The sequence below is a fragment of the Syngnathus leptorhynchus genome, chromosome 13 (assembly GCF_054491065.1).
Source record: "Syngnathus leptorhynchus isolate UIUO chromosome 13, UIUO_Slep, whole genome shotgun sequence".
Taxonomy (NCBI): domain Eukaryota; kingdom Metazoa; phylum Chordata; class Actinopteri; order Syngnathiformes; family Syngnathidae; genus Syngnathus; species Syngnathus leptorhynchus.
In genome coordinates, this window is record NC_141207.1 from 8,518,313 (window position 1) to 8,534,670 (window position 16,358).

A 16,358-nucleotide genomic window follows, 5' to 3' on the forward strand; every position below is an offset into this window, starting at 1 on the left:
TGTGCTCGGGTGTTATTCTACACCCAAATTCTTAAGTAATTTATTTTGATCATATACTTTTGTTTCAAATTCTCACATTCAACATTTTTTTCCTATTTGTATTAATAGCACTGCCAGTTGAGTTCGGCCTCAGCTCCTCTTCTGACGCCCTCTAGTGGTGTATGAAAGAATCACAGATTTAAATATATAATGTTACAGTGGCTTAAACTTTTACAATCCAACAAAAAAAAAATTGGTAAGTACAGTTCAGTTGTGTTGAACTTTTAAGGACAACATATTATACTTTTTTTTGTGTCAGATTTTACTCGTGCTTGAAGAGGCAAGTAGTTTTTTTGTTTTTCATCCATGTGTTGTCTATGTTGATTCATGTACTGTTGTCACTGGGTGGTTCTGCAGGAGCAAAGTCAAAGAGTCGTAAAAAAAAAAAGAAAAGACTTCCTTTTTCAGCGTCGTTAAGGGAGCAACAGCTCACAAGAGAAAACAGTATCAGGTAAGACTTGCCTCGCATATTAAGAACGCAAAATGATTGATTCTGTTTTTAAATGCAAATTCATCCTGTTTTGAAAGGACGAGAGGTACCGTTTTTTGACAACTTAAAAAAAAAAAAAAAATCTAATTTATGAATTCATTGCAAGGAAAAAGTTACACTAGTGTGTTATGTAATGATGCTGCCGTTCCGATAAAGACCAAACAAAACAAAAATTAAGATCATCTCAAATTAGCAAACTTGGGCTTGGGGTGTGAAAGAGGTCCCAGATGAGCATACGTAATTTTTAAAAAATAAAAATGTCACAAGAAGTCATAAATATTTCGATTGACTTCATATCATGGGTCCTAATAGAAAAGATCTTTTAATAAGTCATTTTTTTCAGATTCCCACAGTGATGCATCTGTCCAAGGTAAAAGTTTTTCTATTTTTGTAGACGAACAGAAGGTAGAATTTCAAGGGGAAAAAAAAAAATAGTTTTTTTATCATTTTTTGATCAATTAGGGGGATTGTGTGTGGGTGGACACCGGGGCCGGCGTGCCCATCGGCGCCCAGGTGAAGGTGACTGACACGGGGCAGCTTCACCTAATCGATGACGAAGGAAAGGTAAAAACAAACACAGTACGATAAAAAAACTTTTTGGGTGCTGTGCATTAAAACGCTCAATTTCCAGGAGCACAAGCTCACCAAGCGTATCGAGGGTGGTCTCCGGCCCATGCACCCCACCTCGGTGCAGGGCGTGGACGACATGATTCGGCTGGGGGACCTGAACGAGGCCGGCCTCCTCAGGAACCTCCTGGTGCGACACAAAGACGGACTCATCTACGTAAGTCTATCCCGCCCGGCTTTTATGAGGCCGTAATCACCTCGCTGGGAGAGTTTAATCGGTGCCCTGGACTTTGCCCTCCTTCTCCTGGGGTTTTATCACTCATCTCCATGGTGACCATTCCAGCTCTACCAGGAAAAGGAAACTGAAGTGACTTTGAGACTGGTGTTGTCACGTGTAGTTATGAATGCTGTAAATGTCAGTCACCATGACTCGTGGTGATGCAATGGATGGCTTTCTCGTGATAAAAGTTCAAAGTTGTTCTTCACAGAGGATAAAGAATATATACCTGCTCCAAGACATTAACCAGACCTTTGTGCTTTCAGACATACACGGGTTCCATCCTGGTAACGGTCAACCCCTACCAGCTTTTGCCGCTCTACACGGCCGATCACGTGCACCAGTACACGGACCGACGACTGGGCGAGCTACCGCCGCATGTCTTCGCCATCGCAGACAGCTGTTTCTTCAAAATGCGTCGCAACCGCAGGAACCAGTGCTGTGTCATCAGGTTTGAGGACTTTCCAGGTTTCTAGACCTGGATTCAACACCTCTGAAAATGTTTGTGTTGTGTCACCGCAGTGGTGAATCGGGGGCTGGCAAAACGGAGAGCACCAAACTCATGCTGCAGTTCCTAGCGGCGGTAAGCGGCCAGCATTCCTGGATTGAGCAGCAGATCCTGGAGGCCAATCCCATCTTGGAAGGTAGCATACGCCACTGGTTTTCTTCGATCAAGGCATCTCCTTTGCTTCTCATTTTCTCGAATTCCTTGCAGCCTTCGGGAACGCGAAAACCATCCGCAATGACAACTCCAGCCGCTTCGGGAAGTACATTGATATCAACTTCACCAAAGGGGGCGCCATCAAAGGGGCTCGCATCGAGCAGTACCTCCTGGAGAAGTCCAGGGTGTGTCGCCAGGTAAGCTGGCGAAACCAAATCAACCCGCGTTGTTCGAAAGTTGAAGACTGTTGACTTTCCAGGCAGACGAGGAGAGGAACTACCATGTTTTCTACTACATGCTGATGGGAATGCCGGCCGAGCAAAAGAAGATCCTTTCGCTCGGGAGCGCCGCTCAATACAATTACTTGACGATGGTATGGAACGCGCTCTTGATATTTGTATAAAAGCGGTGATTCGACTCCTGGATGAAAACACTTGTGTACTATATGAACAGGGCAAGTGCACCAGCTGCGAAGGTCGTGACGATATTAAGGAATACGCTCACTTCCGATCTGCTCTAAAGATCCTCATGTTCAGCGAGAACGACACCTGGGAAATCTGCAAACTGCTCGCCGCCATCCTGCACATCGGCAATGTCAACTTTGAAGGTGAGAGTTCAAACTTTCCGATCTTGGGCTTGACTATTCTCAACTCTCACTTCCTTCCATTTCAGAAACCATCATAAACAATATGGAGGGTTGCGAAGTCCTCTCCTCATTGCATTTCGACATGGTCAGCCAACTTTTGGAGGTGGGTAAAAATACTTGATAGGACATCCCAGCTGGATTTGCAACCCTTCCTGTGATTGCTCTTGTCCTCTAGGTGGATCCTAAAGTTCTTGAGAATAGTCTCGCTCAGCGTTCCTTTATGACCATTCGGGAAAGCGTGAGCAAAGTTCTGACCTCAGCACAGGCCTTGGATGGCAGGGACGCCTTTGTCAAGGTAACCGGAGGTCACTCCTTGACCTGTAATAACCTTTCTGTCCCGGCTCATAGGTTTTAGAGTTTGGGAATCTCCATTTTGTTTTGTTGATGAGATACTTTGTGTGTGTGTGAATGAATCACGTGTGCGTGTTGCGTACATGTGTGTGAACCTTTTGTGCTTCGGTGGACACACTTTATGACAGAAGTCATTTTCTTTACGGTCCGCCAGGCTATTTACGGCCGTCTTTTTATTTGGGTGGTGGACAAAATCAATGCTGCCATTCATAAGCCGGCCGGGGAGTCGGACGAGGTCACTCAGTCCATCGGCCTCCTTGACATCTTTGGCTTCGAGAACTTCAACACAAACAGGTCAGTGTTCCCCTTCTCAAGAATCCGAGTCGTCTGCCATGATCTATGATCCGGCTCCTTATCTGTTGTTTTTGTAACTTCAAATAAATAGCTAAAACTGTATTTGTGTTTAAAAAAAAAAAAAAAAAAAGTAAACATTTGTGACTGGACTTTACTTCTCACCACTGCAGCTTTGAGCAGCTCTGCATCAACTACGCCAACGAGCAGCTCCAGCAGTTTTTCGTCAAGCACGTGTTCAAGATGGAGCAGGACGAGTATGCCCGAGAAAACATCGTGTGGGAGCGCATCGACTACAAAGACAACCAGCAAACTTTGGATGTGCTCGCCCATAAGACCCTCAACATACTGGCGCTCATAGATGAAGAAAGCAACTTCCCCAAGGTTCCCAAATGTCTCTTTTTTTTTTTTTAGATCCAAACATTGCAGGTTCCAAATGTTTTCGTTTCAGGGTACAGATACCACCATGCTCCAAAAAATGAATCAGGTCCACGGGAAGGGAAACATCTACATCCCTCCCAAGAATAACTACGAGACTCAATTCGGAGTGAATCATTTCGCCGGCGTCGTCTACTACGACTCCAAAGGTAAGACTAAAAATCGTAAAATCCAAAGATGGGGAAAAACTAAATAGTGTTTTCTTGAATAAGGTTTCCTGGAGAAGAACCGCGACGCCCTGAGCCCAGACTTCATCCAGCTGGTGGAAACATCCAGTAATAAATTACTCAAGATGGTCTTTCACAACGACATTTCCTCCAACAGTACCAAGATCACAGCCAATCCCAGGATGACCATCAACACACCCACAAACACACTAAGGGTCAGTTAACATTTAGCGTAATGCTAACTAAGCTCCTGTTTGAAAACATAATCCAAAGCCGCTCATCTTTTGTGTGTCCAACAGCAAGCCAACGACGGCAAAAAGCGAATTCCCACACTTACTGGTCAGTTCCGCCAATCCTTAGAGTCTCTGATGAAAACTCTGATGGCGTGTCAGCCGTATTTCATCCGGTGCATCAAACCCAACGACTACAAGAAGCCCATGGTCAGAACGGACCGACTTTAACGACACCAAAAAAAATGGACACTTTCTGATCTGTTTGTGTTTTTGTTTGTGTTCAGCTGTTTGACAGAGATCTGTGCTTGCGTCAGCTGCGCTACTCGGGCATGATGGAGACCATCAACATCCGCAAAGCGGGTTATCCGGTTCGCTATACATTTGACGAGTTCCTGGACCGCTACCGGGTTCTTCTCAAGACCTACATCTGTGACCCACATAAGGTACGTGGACCTTTTTATTTATCTTCTCAGCCGCTCAAATAATTTTTCTGGATGCGGTTTTAGCTTCTTCTTTTCCCGACTGTGCGTTGACAGGAAAGCAAAGAGAAATGCTGCGAAAGTATCTGCGAGTCTCTGCTGGTCGGAGAGGGTGACTGGAAGACGGGAAAGACAAAGATCTTTCTGAAGGTGAGCTGACTTTGAATGAATCATCTGATAACAAAGGAAAAAGTTTAAAATCATAAAAAAAATAAACGGCCCTTAGGAATTTCACGACACCATGCTGGAAGTGGAGCGTATGAAAGAACTCAACGCCAAGGCACTTTTGATCCAGAAGGTTCTACGAGGCTACAAATACAGGTAAAAGGGAGAAGGTATCAATCAAAAGTATTCTGATCGTTATTATTGATGAGCTGTTTTTATGACTCTTTGCAGGAAACAGTTTGTCAAGAAAAGATCAGGTGCTCTCGTCATCCAGAAGCACTGGCGAGGACACAAAGGGAGACAAGTGTACCGTGTGGTGAGTTCAATAACGCCTCTAAACGTTTTTGCACAACTTAATGTTCTCTTAGGTACTGAATATCAAAATCCACCATCTCCTTTTTTCGGGACTGTCACTCTTCATCGGATATATTTTAGGTCCAGAAGGGCTTTGCCAGACTCCAGGCACAGGTTCGCTCACGCCAGATGCACCTCCAGTACAAGAGAAAGCGGCAGGCGGCCATCTTGCTGCAGGCACAGGCGCGGGGCTACTTGGCCCGAAAGGACTGGAAACGCAAACGGGACGCCGTGGTCTTCCTGCAGGCGCACACCAGAGGTCTGCTGGCCAGGAAGACTGTCAAGAACATGAGGAGAAGCGTAAGACTAACGTCTGACAAAAACGTGGTTTACGCTTCGAAACGTTTCTATGTATGTGTTTGTATCTCATCCAGGATCTGTCAGCAAAAGAGAAAGAAGCCGAGCGTCTGGCCATGTTGGCGCGTCAGAAGCATCTTGAGGATGTGCTCAGGCAGAAGGAGATGGAGGCCCAAGCGCAGTCTGAGTCCACGATGGATCAGCAAGTGGATGACATGTTTCGCTTCCTGCCCGTCATCGTGGGAGGCCAAGAGGGGCAGGCGCCCGATGGGTTTGAGGTGAGGATCCTCAAAACTCCCCCAAGTCTTGCTTTGATATCAAAACATTTTTTTATTGTGCTTTCAAGGCCTTGGAAAGCAAGCGGGTTCTCCTGGAGGAGATTGACATTGACAGCATTGAGGACGAAGTCCCGCCCGTAGAGGACCAGGATGATCTGGACGATTATCCTTTCTCCAAATTGGCGTCGATGTTTTTCCAGGGCGGTGCGTCGCCTTCGCACATCCGCCAGAGATTGAGACGCCCGCTGCTCTACCACGAGGATGAAGAAGACGTGCAGGTGCTTCCAAAATTTACCAACTGGGCATTCGAGACTGGTCGGGAAGTCGGTAGTTTAGCAACAGCTAACAAGTTAGCAGCAATTTGTTCATTAGCGACTTTCCAGTTGTCTGGAACGTAGCCCGAATTATTTCGCCCCTTCCTTCATGTCATTTGTATGTTCACGTCCTTTTTGGTTTTCCAGGCCTCGTTGACAGTTTGGTGGATCATCCTGCGATTCATGGGAGATCTTCCTGAGCCTAAAAAACATTTCCAAGTCCAGGGAAGCTCGTCACAGGATCGCTTTGTCACTCAGGCCGTCATCAATAGAGAGAACAGACGTCTCAGCCACATGGTCGGGCTGGATCAGGTAAAAGACCTTTTGAAATACAGTTGTACACACACGATATGGTACATCTGTATTTGTTTTCGTTTCAGCGTGTGCTCCGAAACCAAAAGAACCCGAAGCCTTCCCCTGTTCCGGAGGAGTCCACTCCAAACAGAAAGCCATCCATCTTCACAGACCTCCTGTCCAGAAACAAGAAGGCAGCTCCAGGTGAAATAACCCCAAATGCCAAGGTCTACACCGTCCCTGAAGGGATTCCTCGCAACAGGAAGGGCTCCACCGTCACAGATCTTCTGTCTCGGACTCGGAAAACCTCCAGCGTTCAGGAAAACGGAATCCCTAAATCCTCGTCCAGCTTCCGGAAACCCTCCATCATCGCGGAAGAGGTTATACTCTGAATGTTAATCTGTTTTAAGACTTTTTCAGGAAATGACTTCAACTGCACTACATCACTTTTAGTCTGAGGATCAGCCAGAAGTATCCAAGGCTCCTGGCCTAGAGACGGTGAAGGAGGACGGTGGCAATGTCTTGATCGGCGAGGGTCCCTCCCTGGACCGGCCCCTCACGTCTCTGGAGAAGCTGCACATCATCGTGGGCTATGCCATAGTCCGACGCGAGCTCAGGGATGAGATCTATTGCCAGATCTGCAAGCAGCTGCAGGACAACAACAACCGCAATAGCTACTTCCGAGGATGGATCTTGCTCTCGCTCTGTCTCGGCGTCTTCCCGCCGAGCGAACAGATCATTAGGGTGAGGAGGCCATTTTGAATCCCCGAGACACCATTTTGCCACTCGGAAGCTTATCAAATAGTCTTTATCTTTTGTTCGTAAATGACAAATACGTGGAAGCTAACCAATCGGTGGCTAGCTAATGAGCTGGCGAATAAGAGAAAATAGCATAAGCACTCGACAATGTCAACTTTCAAGTATACTGTTAAAGAATTTTTATTCACAAGTGACAAGTTGGTGAGCTAGCCTTTAGCTACGCTGATAAGATGTCACGTTATCATTTTCAGCCTTTTTTTTGACATTGTCTTTCCACACAATGTGTTATGCTTGACAGTACATCCAGAGTTTCATCCGCTCTGCTCCGAGCGGTTACGCTTCCTACTGTACCGAGAGGCTGCGTCGCACGCTCATCAACGGCGCAAGAGGGGAGCCACCTTCCTGGCTCGAGCTTCAGGTACCGCCATTCATTTCGTTTTTCACCGAGCGGGGTCATTCAATTCTCTGATGATGATAGGCAACCAGGACGAAGAAGCCCATGGTGGTGTCAGTCACGCTCATGGACGGACGCGCCATCAACCTTTCCATGGACTCGGCGTCCACGTCCAAGGAGCTCTGCCAGCTCCTCGCCAACAAAGTCAAATTAAAAGACACGTTTGGCTTTTCCCTCTATGTTGCTCTGTATGAAAAGGTATTATTCATATATAGTATTTTTTTATTTTGAAATTTGAATTCAATTCATTAATTTTATTGACTTTATTTTTGTATTCATTTTGAAATTTGGTCATAGTAATGTCTTTTTGTTAAGGTGTGGGCCCTGGGAGGTGGCCGTGAGCATGTGATGGACGCCATCTCCCAGTGCGAGCAGGAGGTGAAGCGGCGCGGAGGACAGGAGCAGCACGCGCCCTGGCGCCTGTTCTTCCGCAAGGAGATCTTCACGCCGTGGCACGACTGCGCCGAAGACCAGATCAGCACCGATCTTATCTACCGCCAGGTCGTCCATGGCCTGAAGTTCGGCGAGTACCAAATGGAGAAGGTAAGCTCGGACCTGAATGTTACTGATGCTCCATCTGTAAACTATTTTTATGTTCCATTCTGAAACGATTTTAGGAAGATGACTTTGTCCAACTGGCCGCCAAGCATCTTTATATCCAGCATGGCTCGGATAACAGCGACGAGTTGGTGAAGGAGGCGGTGCAGGCGTGCATTAGCAACTCCCTGCTGGAGGCCAAATCTGAAGGCAAATGGGTGCAGATGGTTAGCACGGCCCACGCTCAGGTGAGTTACGTCCTTCTACTGTCACCTGTGAGCCTCTGCTGGCTCTGATGTTGGGCTTCTTTTCTGCAAGGGTTCCTACCTGAGTTCCCTGCAAAATGTGGATTCGGTGAAGGCAGAGATGGTCGATTACGCCCGTGAGACGTGGCCTATCTTCTTCTCCAGGTTCTATGAGATGGTCAAGCTGTCAGGTAGGACTTGTGCTCAAGAGAATATTGGAGGCGACGTCCAAACGACTCCACTCTTGATCCATCAAAGTGGAACTGAGGCAAATGGATTCTTCCTTGTTTCCAGGTCCTCCACTGCCAAAGAACAAATTCATCGTGGCTATCAACTGGACTGGCATCACCTTCCTGGATGAGCGAGAAAAGAGGCTGTTGGAGCTCTCCTTCCCGGAAGTATCTGGCGTTAACTCCACGAGGTAGAGATGAGAAAGCAAGAATGGATTTTGAGGGTACCTGTACTTAAAAGCATCTTCTCTTCTCCAGAGGTGCGAAAGGCCCAGTGGTGTCTTTGCTGACTTTGAAAGGAGACTTCACGCTGAGTGGAGCCACGGCAGAGGACATGGCTGAACTGGTCACCATGTTCCTCAGCAGACTGACGGAGCGCTCGCAGTATGCCGTGACCCTGACGGAGATGGACAAGCAAGGTTTGTCACGGCGTCGCAGGCCGTGGTCATTACTAACCCCCAACCACCTCCGTCCTTCTGACAGATGACCCGACGTTCCTCAGCTTCAAGAAAGGCGAGCTCATCGTCATACTCAAAGACAACGAGTTCTCGCAGCAACGCGGCTGGATCAATGGGAAAAACGATAGCACGGGAAAAACGGGGGCCGTCCCCATGGAGGCCATCTTAATTCTGCCCACGCTCAACAGACCCACAAACAAAGTCATGGTACAGAGACAGGTCCGTATGGTGCATCTTCTCTGAGATGGTTTCAATTTTGGTTCTCCTCGTCAGAGCCTGCTCAGCCTGTCGCCCAACCAGCGGCAGAGTATCCTGGCCAATCAGAAAGAGACGGGCACGGTGGAGCGACTTGCGCCGTTTACCTTGAGGGAGTTCTCCCTCCAGTACTTCAGGTATCATCACATCCTCTGTAGCAACCTCGATGTGTCTGATCTAGAAAAGATCTGGTCCATCAATCTACAGGCAGCCAGCGAAGGACGTGAACCGGCAAGTGATGTCACGAAACGCAGCACCTGAGAGACTGTGGTTGAACTCGCGCGAGCCCATCAGACAGCCGCTCCTCAAGAAGCTGGCGGGGAACTCCGAGTTGAGCCACAAAGCCTGTCTGGCCTTCACCGATATCCTCTTAACGATGTCGTTTCGAATCTCCACAAGATAAAAAAAAAAATGGCCTCACCAGAATCCAAATGTTTTTTCCTTGACTCCTCGTGCACCCATCCTCAAGTACATGGGCGACTACCCCACCAAGCAGATGCAGAGTCCCCTGGAACTCACCGACCAGATCTTTGGGCCCGCTGCGGAAAAAGAGATTCTCCGAGATGAGATCTACTGCCAAATTATGAAGCAGATGAGCAGCAATAACAACCGGTAAGGTGCAGTCACCTTCTCGTGATGGTCGTGTCACGTTACGACTCCATTTTTCAGGTTCAGCTTGGAACAAGGTTGGCAGCTGCTGTGGTTGTGCTGTGGACTCTTCCCTCCAACTCAGTCACTTCTGAAGCACGCTCAGCGATTCCTGGAGTCGCGACGCACGCAGCCGCTGGCCTCCGACTGCCTGCAACGACTGCAGAGCTCTTTGAGGTCAGGAGAAGCCCGGGTGGTTCAAAACGCGGCCGTGTAAAATATCGCTGGACTCTCGTTTTGATGACTAAACATTTTTTTTGGGGTTCCGGAGCAGAATGGAGCCCAGGAAGCTTCCGCCGCACCATGTGGAAGTGGACGCTATCCAGCAGAACAGCACGCAGATCTTCCACAAAGTCCACTTCCCTAATGACAATGGGGAGGTACGACAACCTGGTGTCTCACCCTTAAGGTTGGACGCACCTCACTGTGTGTCCCCTCCCAGATCTTCGAGGTGGCGACCAGCACCAAAATCAGAGATCTCATTCGGAACATTTCCAACAAACTTCAACTGACGACGGCCGACGGCTTCAGCATTTTTATTAAGACGCATGACAAGGTCCTTCTGATATCTTTCTTTGGACAAAGAATTTCTCCTAACTCTCGTCTCACATTGTAGGTCCTCAGTCTCAATGACGCCGACTACTTCTTTGACAGTCTGAGGCAGATCACAGACTGGTCCAAGCAGAACAAACGGATTAAAGACGGTAATTGTCACAACAGACTGATGACATTCTGTGCGGCCATTTTTGTTTTAGCCTATTTGTGGTTTGTGCAGTTAGTCAAGTCAACATGCCCTACCTGGTCTTCTTTATGAGGAAGTTGTGGTTCAATGTGATCCCTGGCAGAGATCTGGAGGCAGACCTCATCTTTCACTTCCCTCAGGTGCACAACCAATCGTCACTTAAGCTGAAGCAGAAGCGGATTGCATGCTGTTTTTTTTTGTTTTTTTTCCTCTCCAGGAAGTCCCCAAGTACCTGCGGGGCTACCACGTGTGCACCAAGGACGACATGGTCCACATCGCCTCCCTGCTCTTCCTCATTAAAGTGGGTAACGACAAAAGTCAGTTTGCGAGCATCCCCAAGATGCTGAAAGAACTCGTACCCAGTGACCAGCTCAAAGCTTTTTCTGAGAACGAGTGGAAGAAGGTACGACTGTGCTATAGTCAAGCTTTTGCGAACCAGAACAGCAGCACATAGTATTTGTTTTATCGACCTCAGAAAATCGTAGAGTCGTTTAACAAGCAAGCGGGAATGACCGGCGACGAAGCCAAGGTGGCGTTCCTCAAGGTGGTCTGTCGCTGGCCGACGTTCGGCTGCGCCTTCTTCGAAGTGAAGGTAATCCCTTTTCTCGCGTTCCTCCGTTCAAATCGCCCCTCGTAGCCACAACCGTGACAACGTCTTCTCCTTTTCCATCATTTCAGCAAACCTCCGAGTCCAATTTCCCAGACATTGTGCGCATCGCCATCAGCAAGCAAGGACTCACCATCATACACCCCAAAACTAAAGTCAGACGGAGGTTTTTGATGAACGTTGATGGATGTCATCTATGTTGTTGACGTCTCTTCTCCCACGCAGGAAGTGTTGGCAAACCATCCGTTTACCAGCATCGCCAGTTGGTGCAGCGGGAGCACCTTTTTCCACATGACCATCGGCAGCTTGGTGAAGGGCAACAAATTCTTGTGTGAAACGTCACTGGTGAGCACCTTTTTTTTTGTTTTCTGTCACGACTTCCCAATTTGCAAATTGAGGGTTTCGACTCAGGAAGTGTGTTGTCCAAAAAAAAAAAAAAAGGGCTACAAGATGGACGACCTCATCACTTCCTACGTCAATATGTACTACATGCAAGAGAGGAGGCCAGTGCAGAGCAGGAACCAGCGCTTTAACTGATGTCCAACAACTGCGTATGGAGATCAATCATTCTCAAAAATTGAAGATACGTATAAACTCGACTGATGCTAGTGCTGGAAAACATTTGAAGTATTTATTCAAGTTCCTTCCAATCATATTTGACCTTTATTCATTTGCTTGATCTGATTTGATTCTTCAGAAATAAATATTCATTTTATGCGACATGGACGAGATGTTTTCCCGTAAATGTATCATCCATACAGATTGTTTTGAACTGCAAGCAGGCGAACCCGCAATAGATGATAGACTGAAGCGGAACTGCAAAGTAGCAAAGGATATTAAAAAAAAAAATGAAGGTGAAAAGAAAAATGTAGAAATCAACTCTGCTAAAAATCTGCAAAAAAAATAATAAATCTAAGCAAACTAAATACAACAAAAACAAATTGTTTTTGAAAAAATTGCCCACAATAGGTTGTCTGCCATCAGAACAGGACAGCTGACCCAGTTTAGATTAGCAAACAACAACAAAGACCGTGAAGAACCTCTAAGAAACGTCTATCAATGCATTCAATTTCACAAGACGCCGTTTCTTTTTTTTTTTTTTTCTAGCGTGATGAGGGAGGGGTTTGCGTATACGCACGGCAGACTGAGCGTCTCACCCCGACAAAGTCTTTAGTTGAGAGGGACGGGAGAGGGGGGGGCTACGCTTTGTCCCAATTAGCGCTCGATTAACAGAGTAGCGTAGATAGTGGCCTCATTGACGGCGTCCATTTGCATGAAGACGAGGACAAAGAGCAGAAAGGCCTGATGTGTAAGGACAGCTGTGCTATGAAAGAAATATTTCTCCGCTTTCCACATCTGTGCCGCCGGCTATGTGACTGATTATTTTTGGGGCCGTTGTGAGTCGGCATGCCCCCGGGAGGCAGGGGGGGGGGACCAACAAGGGCCTCTGTTTCTTGAGTGTCCAACATCCCCCCCCTCCCTCGACCCTTTCCCTTGTCCACTTCTCCTTCCCACCAGCAGCACTCTTGTTTTGCTCTCCTCTGCGGAACCTTAAGACAGCAACTTTGAGCAATCATCTCACTCATAAACATGTCAATCGAGTCTCCATCAGCGAGGGGAGGGGTGGTCTTCATGGTTTCCACGGAGCGACGGGTCCCCAACCGGGCGAGGCATGCCATTCTTCCCCACTTAGTCTGACTCGAGGCTATTGTGGAGCTCAACAAGTGGCTCTCTGAGGAGGAAGAAAGGGGAGGGTTCAGGGTTCAAACCCCAGCCTCCCGTCGGGACTCCCTCTCTCTGTTGTCCAATTTGTACAGCCACAAAAAGAGCCGCCGTCTCGTCCATGAGAACATCTTGTGGGAGGGAAGGTTAAGAAGAAGCACGACCTGTTTATCCCAACCCTGACATCTTTGCAAGCGCTTTTTCCATCAGGCTTTCTTGGAGAAGATCAGGTAAGACACTTTTGAAGATATTCTATTTCTTAAAAGTTATGTTTTTGCAAGACACAATAATCCAATCCATTCAAATGTTATGGAATTGAAATTTTTATTCTGATGATGAATCAACTTGATGGTGTCGAGGCTACAAGACCTTTGTGATTTTGTCATTGGATTACTGACATGCTAATGTTGGCTCTTTGAGTTGCCTCTAATTACTTTTCCCGATTTGAGCCTCTGAACGCTGGCAGCCCGATGCCCCTCATTGAAAGCCGTCACACCCAAATGCACACGCAATCCCCAAAGGCACCAAAAGTCAGGGCGGCCGGCTGCAATTGGATTCTTTTGGGGTATTTCCTCCTCCCGCCACTCCTTTTGAATATCTACGAGTTTGCGATTGACCCCAAAAAAAATAACTTTTCACTTTTGGTCCTTTCCATCCCACTGTGGGGATGAAAGGGAAATAAATACAGTGAGGTGGGGGGGGGGTCGTCCCAGGGGACAGGAGTCGAGGATGATTAAGCGCGAGGTGTGTCCCAAAAAGATAACACAACATCTCAAATGGAATGTGGGAATGTGTTAGTCAAACTTTACTCCATGTGAGATCGATGCAACTGGGGGAATATCCACCCAGGTCATTTTGGGGTTACCACTTATGATTGACGATTTAGACACATTCGGCACTTTGAATTCTGCTGAGTCGTTTTGTGTCTTGCTAACTTTTGGCCCCAAAAAAAAAAAATATTTGCACCACGGACAGTTCGTCAAGTACAGATCACAGACTTAGATCCTGAACAACACGATTGCAAGACTAGTCCTTGGTGTAGAATCATAACCGATAATCTCTTCGCCAACTCTCGGTTATCAGCAGAAAAGACAGGAAACGCCGCACAGCCGGGGGGGAGTTTGTCACAGGCCGGTCCGCACTGCCCAACAATAGATGCTAGTGTCGCTAGTGGTTTAAAAAAAAAAAAAAAAAAATCTGATCATGACTTCACTTGCTCAAAGATCAAGACTTCCTCTGCAGAGCCCAAAATCGTCGCTCCGTCTAATCTGATCCTCGTAACGAATACGAAGCAAAACGAAGATTGTCAATATACGGTACATGACAGATTTCTGAAAAATATTCTTTGACAGACACCAAAGATGGAGTATGCCACGACGGAGCTGCCGTCCAATCAGACGTTCCAAAACTGCGCGGTGGAGTCAGCAACGGAGAACGTCCTGTTTGGGAGTTTCTACATCCTGATCTTTTTCCTAGCGCTCAACGGCAACAGCCTGGCGCTGTGGATCTTCTCCCACCAGCGTGGCACATCCTCCCCGGCCAATATCTTCCTGACCCACCTGGCTGTGGCCGACCTGTCTTACGTGATCATCCTCCCCCTGAGGGCCACCTACCACCTCACGGGGGGCCACTGGCCCTTTGGCGAGGTGCCCTGCCGCTTGGCGGGCTTCCTTTTTTACGTCAACATGTACGCTAGCTTGTACTTTCTGGCTTGCGTGGCGGGCGACCGCTACCTGGCGGTGGTCCACGCCGTCCGCTCGCTCAAAATACGGCGTGCCCGCTATGCCCACATCATCAGTTTCAGTTTGTGGGCGCTTGTCACCGTCGCCATGGCGCCCCTGCTGGTGACCCACCAGACGCTAGAGGTGGACGGCACGACCGTTTGTTTGCAGCTCTACCGGGAGAAAGCCTCCCGCAAGGCGCTCATTTCCCTCGCTGTGGCTTTCACGCCGCCTTTCCTGGCTACGTTGTCCTGCTACCTGCTCATCATCCGCAGCCTGCACCGAGGGTCTCGGTTGGAGCCCGGCCTAAAACTGAGGGCGCTACGCACCATCGGTTTGGTCATGCTTATTTACGTGGTGTGCTTTCTCCCCTACCACGCCAGCCGCGCCACCTTCATCTTGGGCTACGGCTACCCGGATGCGTCGTGCCGGACACGCCGAGGCCTGAGCCTGGCCAACCGGCTCACCTCCCTCCTGACCTGCCTCAACGGCGCCATGGATCCGCTCATCTACTTGTTCGGAGCCGAAAAGTTCCGCGGCACCTTGATACGACTGCTGTGCAAAGGCAAGGCGGCGGGAGCATCCGGGGCGACCAGCGCCGAGTTGAAGGGGACCCACGAGAGCTCTGTGAGTGCCAAGTCAGAATTTTGAACTGGATCTGCCAAATGAGGCCCAAACATTATTTCTGTGACTTCCATGCTGCAACCAACCAGCTTTTTTTCCCCCAAAAGAACTGATGTTCAAAAGGTTGTTTGCCAGTTATCGCAGAAAGCGATAGAAAGGCGGAGCAAGAGAGGGCTTGCGAGGCAACTGATTTTGCTTGGATTCTTCAGGGCCAGGCCAGATCATGGAATATTTTCCGATTATTATTTTTTTCCACATTTCGCACGGTTCTCTGTAATGAAATATATTGAATCGGCTTTTTGTGAAAATTGAACAACAACAAAAATACCCTAAATAACCTTGGCCACCCCGTGGGCCCCCGAGGGGAAAAAAAATCCTAGCTCCGCCAGTGGTGTAAAAGTCAACAAATTGTCGTAGAATTTGGACTTAAATTTTGTTGCTTCAGCTTTTTTTCCCCTTCAGTACAGCCCTCACTTTTTTTGTCTAAAGTATGGAAACGAAGGAAAAAAAATACTGTATTTGTAAAATAATGGTACACTGTTGTATGTTAACCAAAATGCTACAGCAAAGCTAACACAATGACATTTTTATACTCCTATTGCTTTTTTTATGCATCCAAATCATTGTAAATAATACATTTGGAGCATTCTGAGCTTTTTTCTGCCTTTTATATTGCCAAAAATAAACATGATGACAAAAATGTGTAAGTCAATCTCTGAGCCATTTCTAAACAGATGATTTTTGCCATCAAGGTTTACTGTAAAGTAGCTATTTAAAAACCAGGCAGGCAGCAGTTGTCATTTGCACATCAACTTTTTTTTTATGTCACGTGACTCCGCTTGTGGTTTTCTTCAGCCATGTATTTTCCTCCTCCTTGTTCTGCAATGTTTCCTGTCCATTACGTGAAAAGGGCAAATGGTGCTTCCTGACTATTGTTAACACCCAAATTTGCATTTATAATCATTCAAGCTGATCATCAGATAATAACTTCAATGTAGAAGATCAGGTTGATTCA

At 47.5% G+C, this 16,358-nt stretch overlaps 2 protein-coding genes across 2 annotated transcripts; both read left to right on the forward strand.

Annotated features, from left to right (window-relative positions):
• The first annotated feature begins 102 nt into the window (after window positions 1-102).
• On the forward strand, window positions 103-12,404 carry myo7ba (myosin VIIBa). The gene is made up of 46 exons (XM_085927655.1): window positions 103-899; window positions 992-1,093; window positions 1,161-1,313; window positions 1,640-1,824; window positions 1,896-2,017; window positions 2,089-2,231; window positions 2,294-2,407; window positions 2,488-2,641; window positions 2,707-2,783; window positions 2,856-2,975; window positions 3,186-3,325; window positions 3,496-3,706; window positions 3,774-3,909; window positions 3,973-4,142; window positions 4,227-4,367; window positions 4,445-4,603; window positions 4,697-4,789; window positions 4,866-4,960; window positions 5,036-5,120; window positions 5,240-5,458; window positions 5,533-5,733; window positions 5,802-6,011; window positions 6,195-6,359; window positions 6,428-6,721; window positions 6,795-7,085; window positions 7,399-7,518; window positions 7,579-7,752; window positions 7,870-8,097; window positions 8,172-8,339; window positions 8,410-8,527; window positions 8,631-8,757; window positions 8,825-8,985; window positions 9,050-9,231; window positions 9,298-9,416; window positions 9,487-9,641; window positions 9,738-9,891; window positions 9,949-10,104; window positions 10,202-10,307; window positions 10,370-10,483; window positions 10,544-10,631; window positions 10,703-10,809; window positions 10,887-11,072; window positions 11,145-11,261; window positions 11,348-11,431; window positions 11,502-11,621; window positions 11,718-12,404. The coding sequence occupies exons 1-46, from the start codon at window positions 828-830 to the stop codon at window positions 11,811-11,813; spliced, it is 6,732 nt and encodes a 2,243-aa protein (XP_085783781.1). The 5' UTR covers window positions 103-827; the 3' UTR covers window positions 11,814-12,404.
• A 158-nt stretch (window positions 12,405-12,562) lies between these two features.
• On the forward strand, window positions 12,563-16,024 carry gpr17 (G protein-coupled receptor 17). Its single transcript, XM_085928333.1, has 2 exons — window positions 12,563-13,228; window positions 14,351-16,024. The coding sequence occupies exon 2, from the start codon at window positions 14,360-14,362 to the stop codon at window positions 15,368-15,370; it is 1,011 nt and encodes a 336-aa protein (XP_085784459.1). The 5' UTR covers window positions 12,563-13,228; window positions 14,351-14,359; the 3' UTR covers window positions 15,371-16,024.
• Window positions 16,025-16,358: the final 334 nt, after the last annotated feature.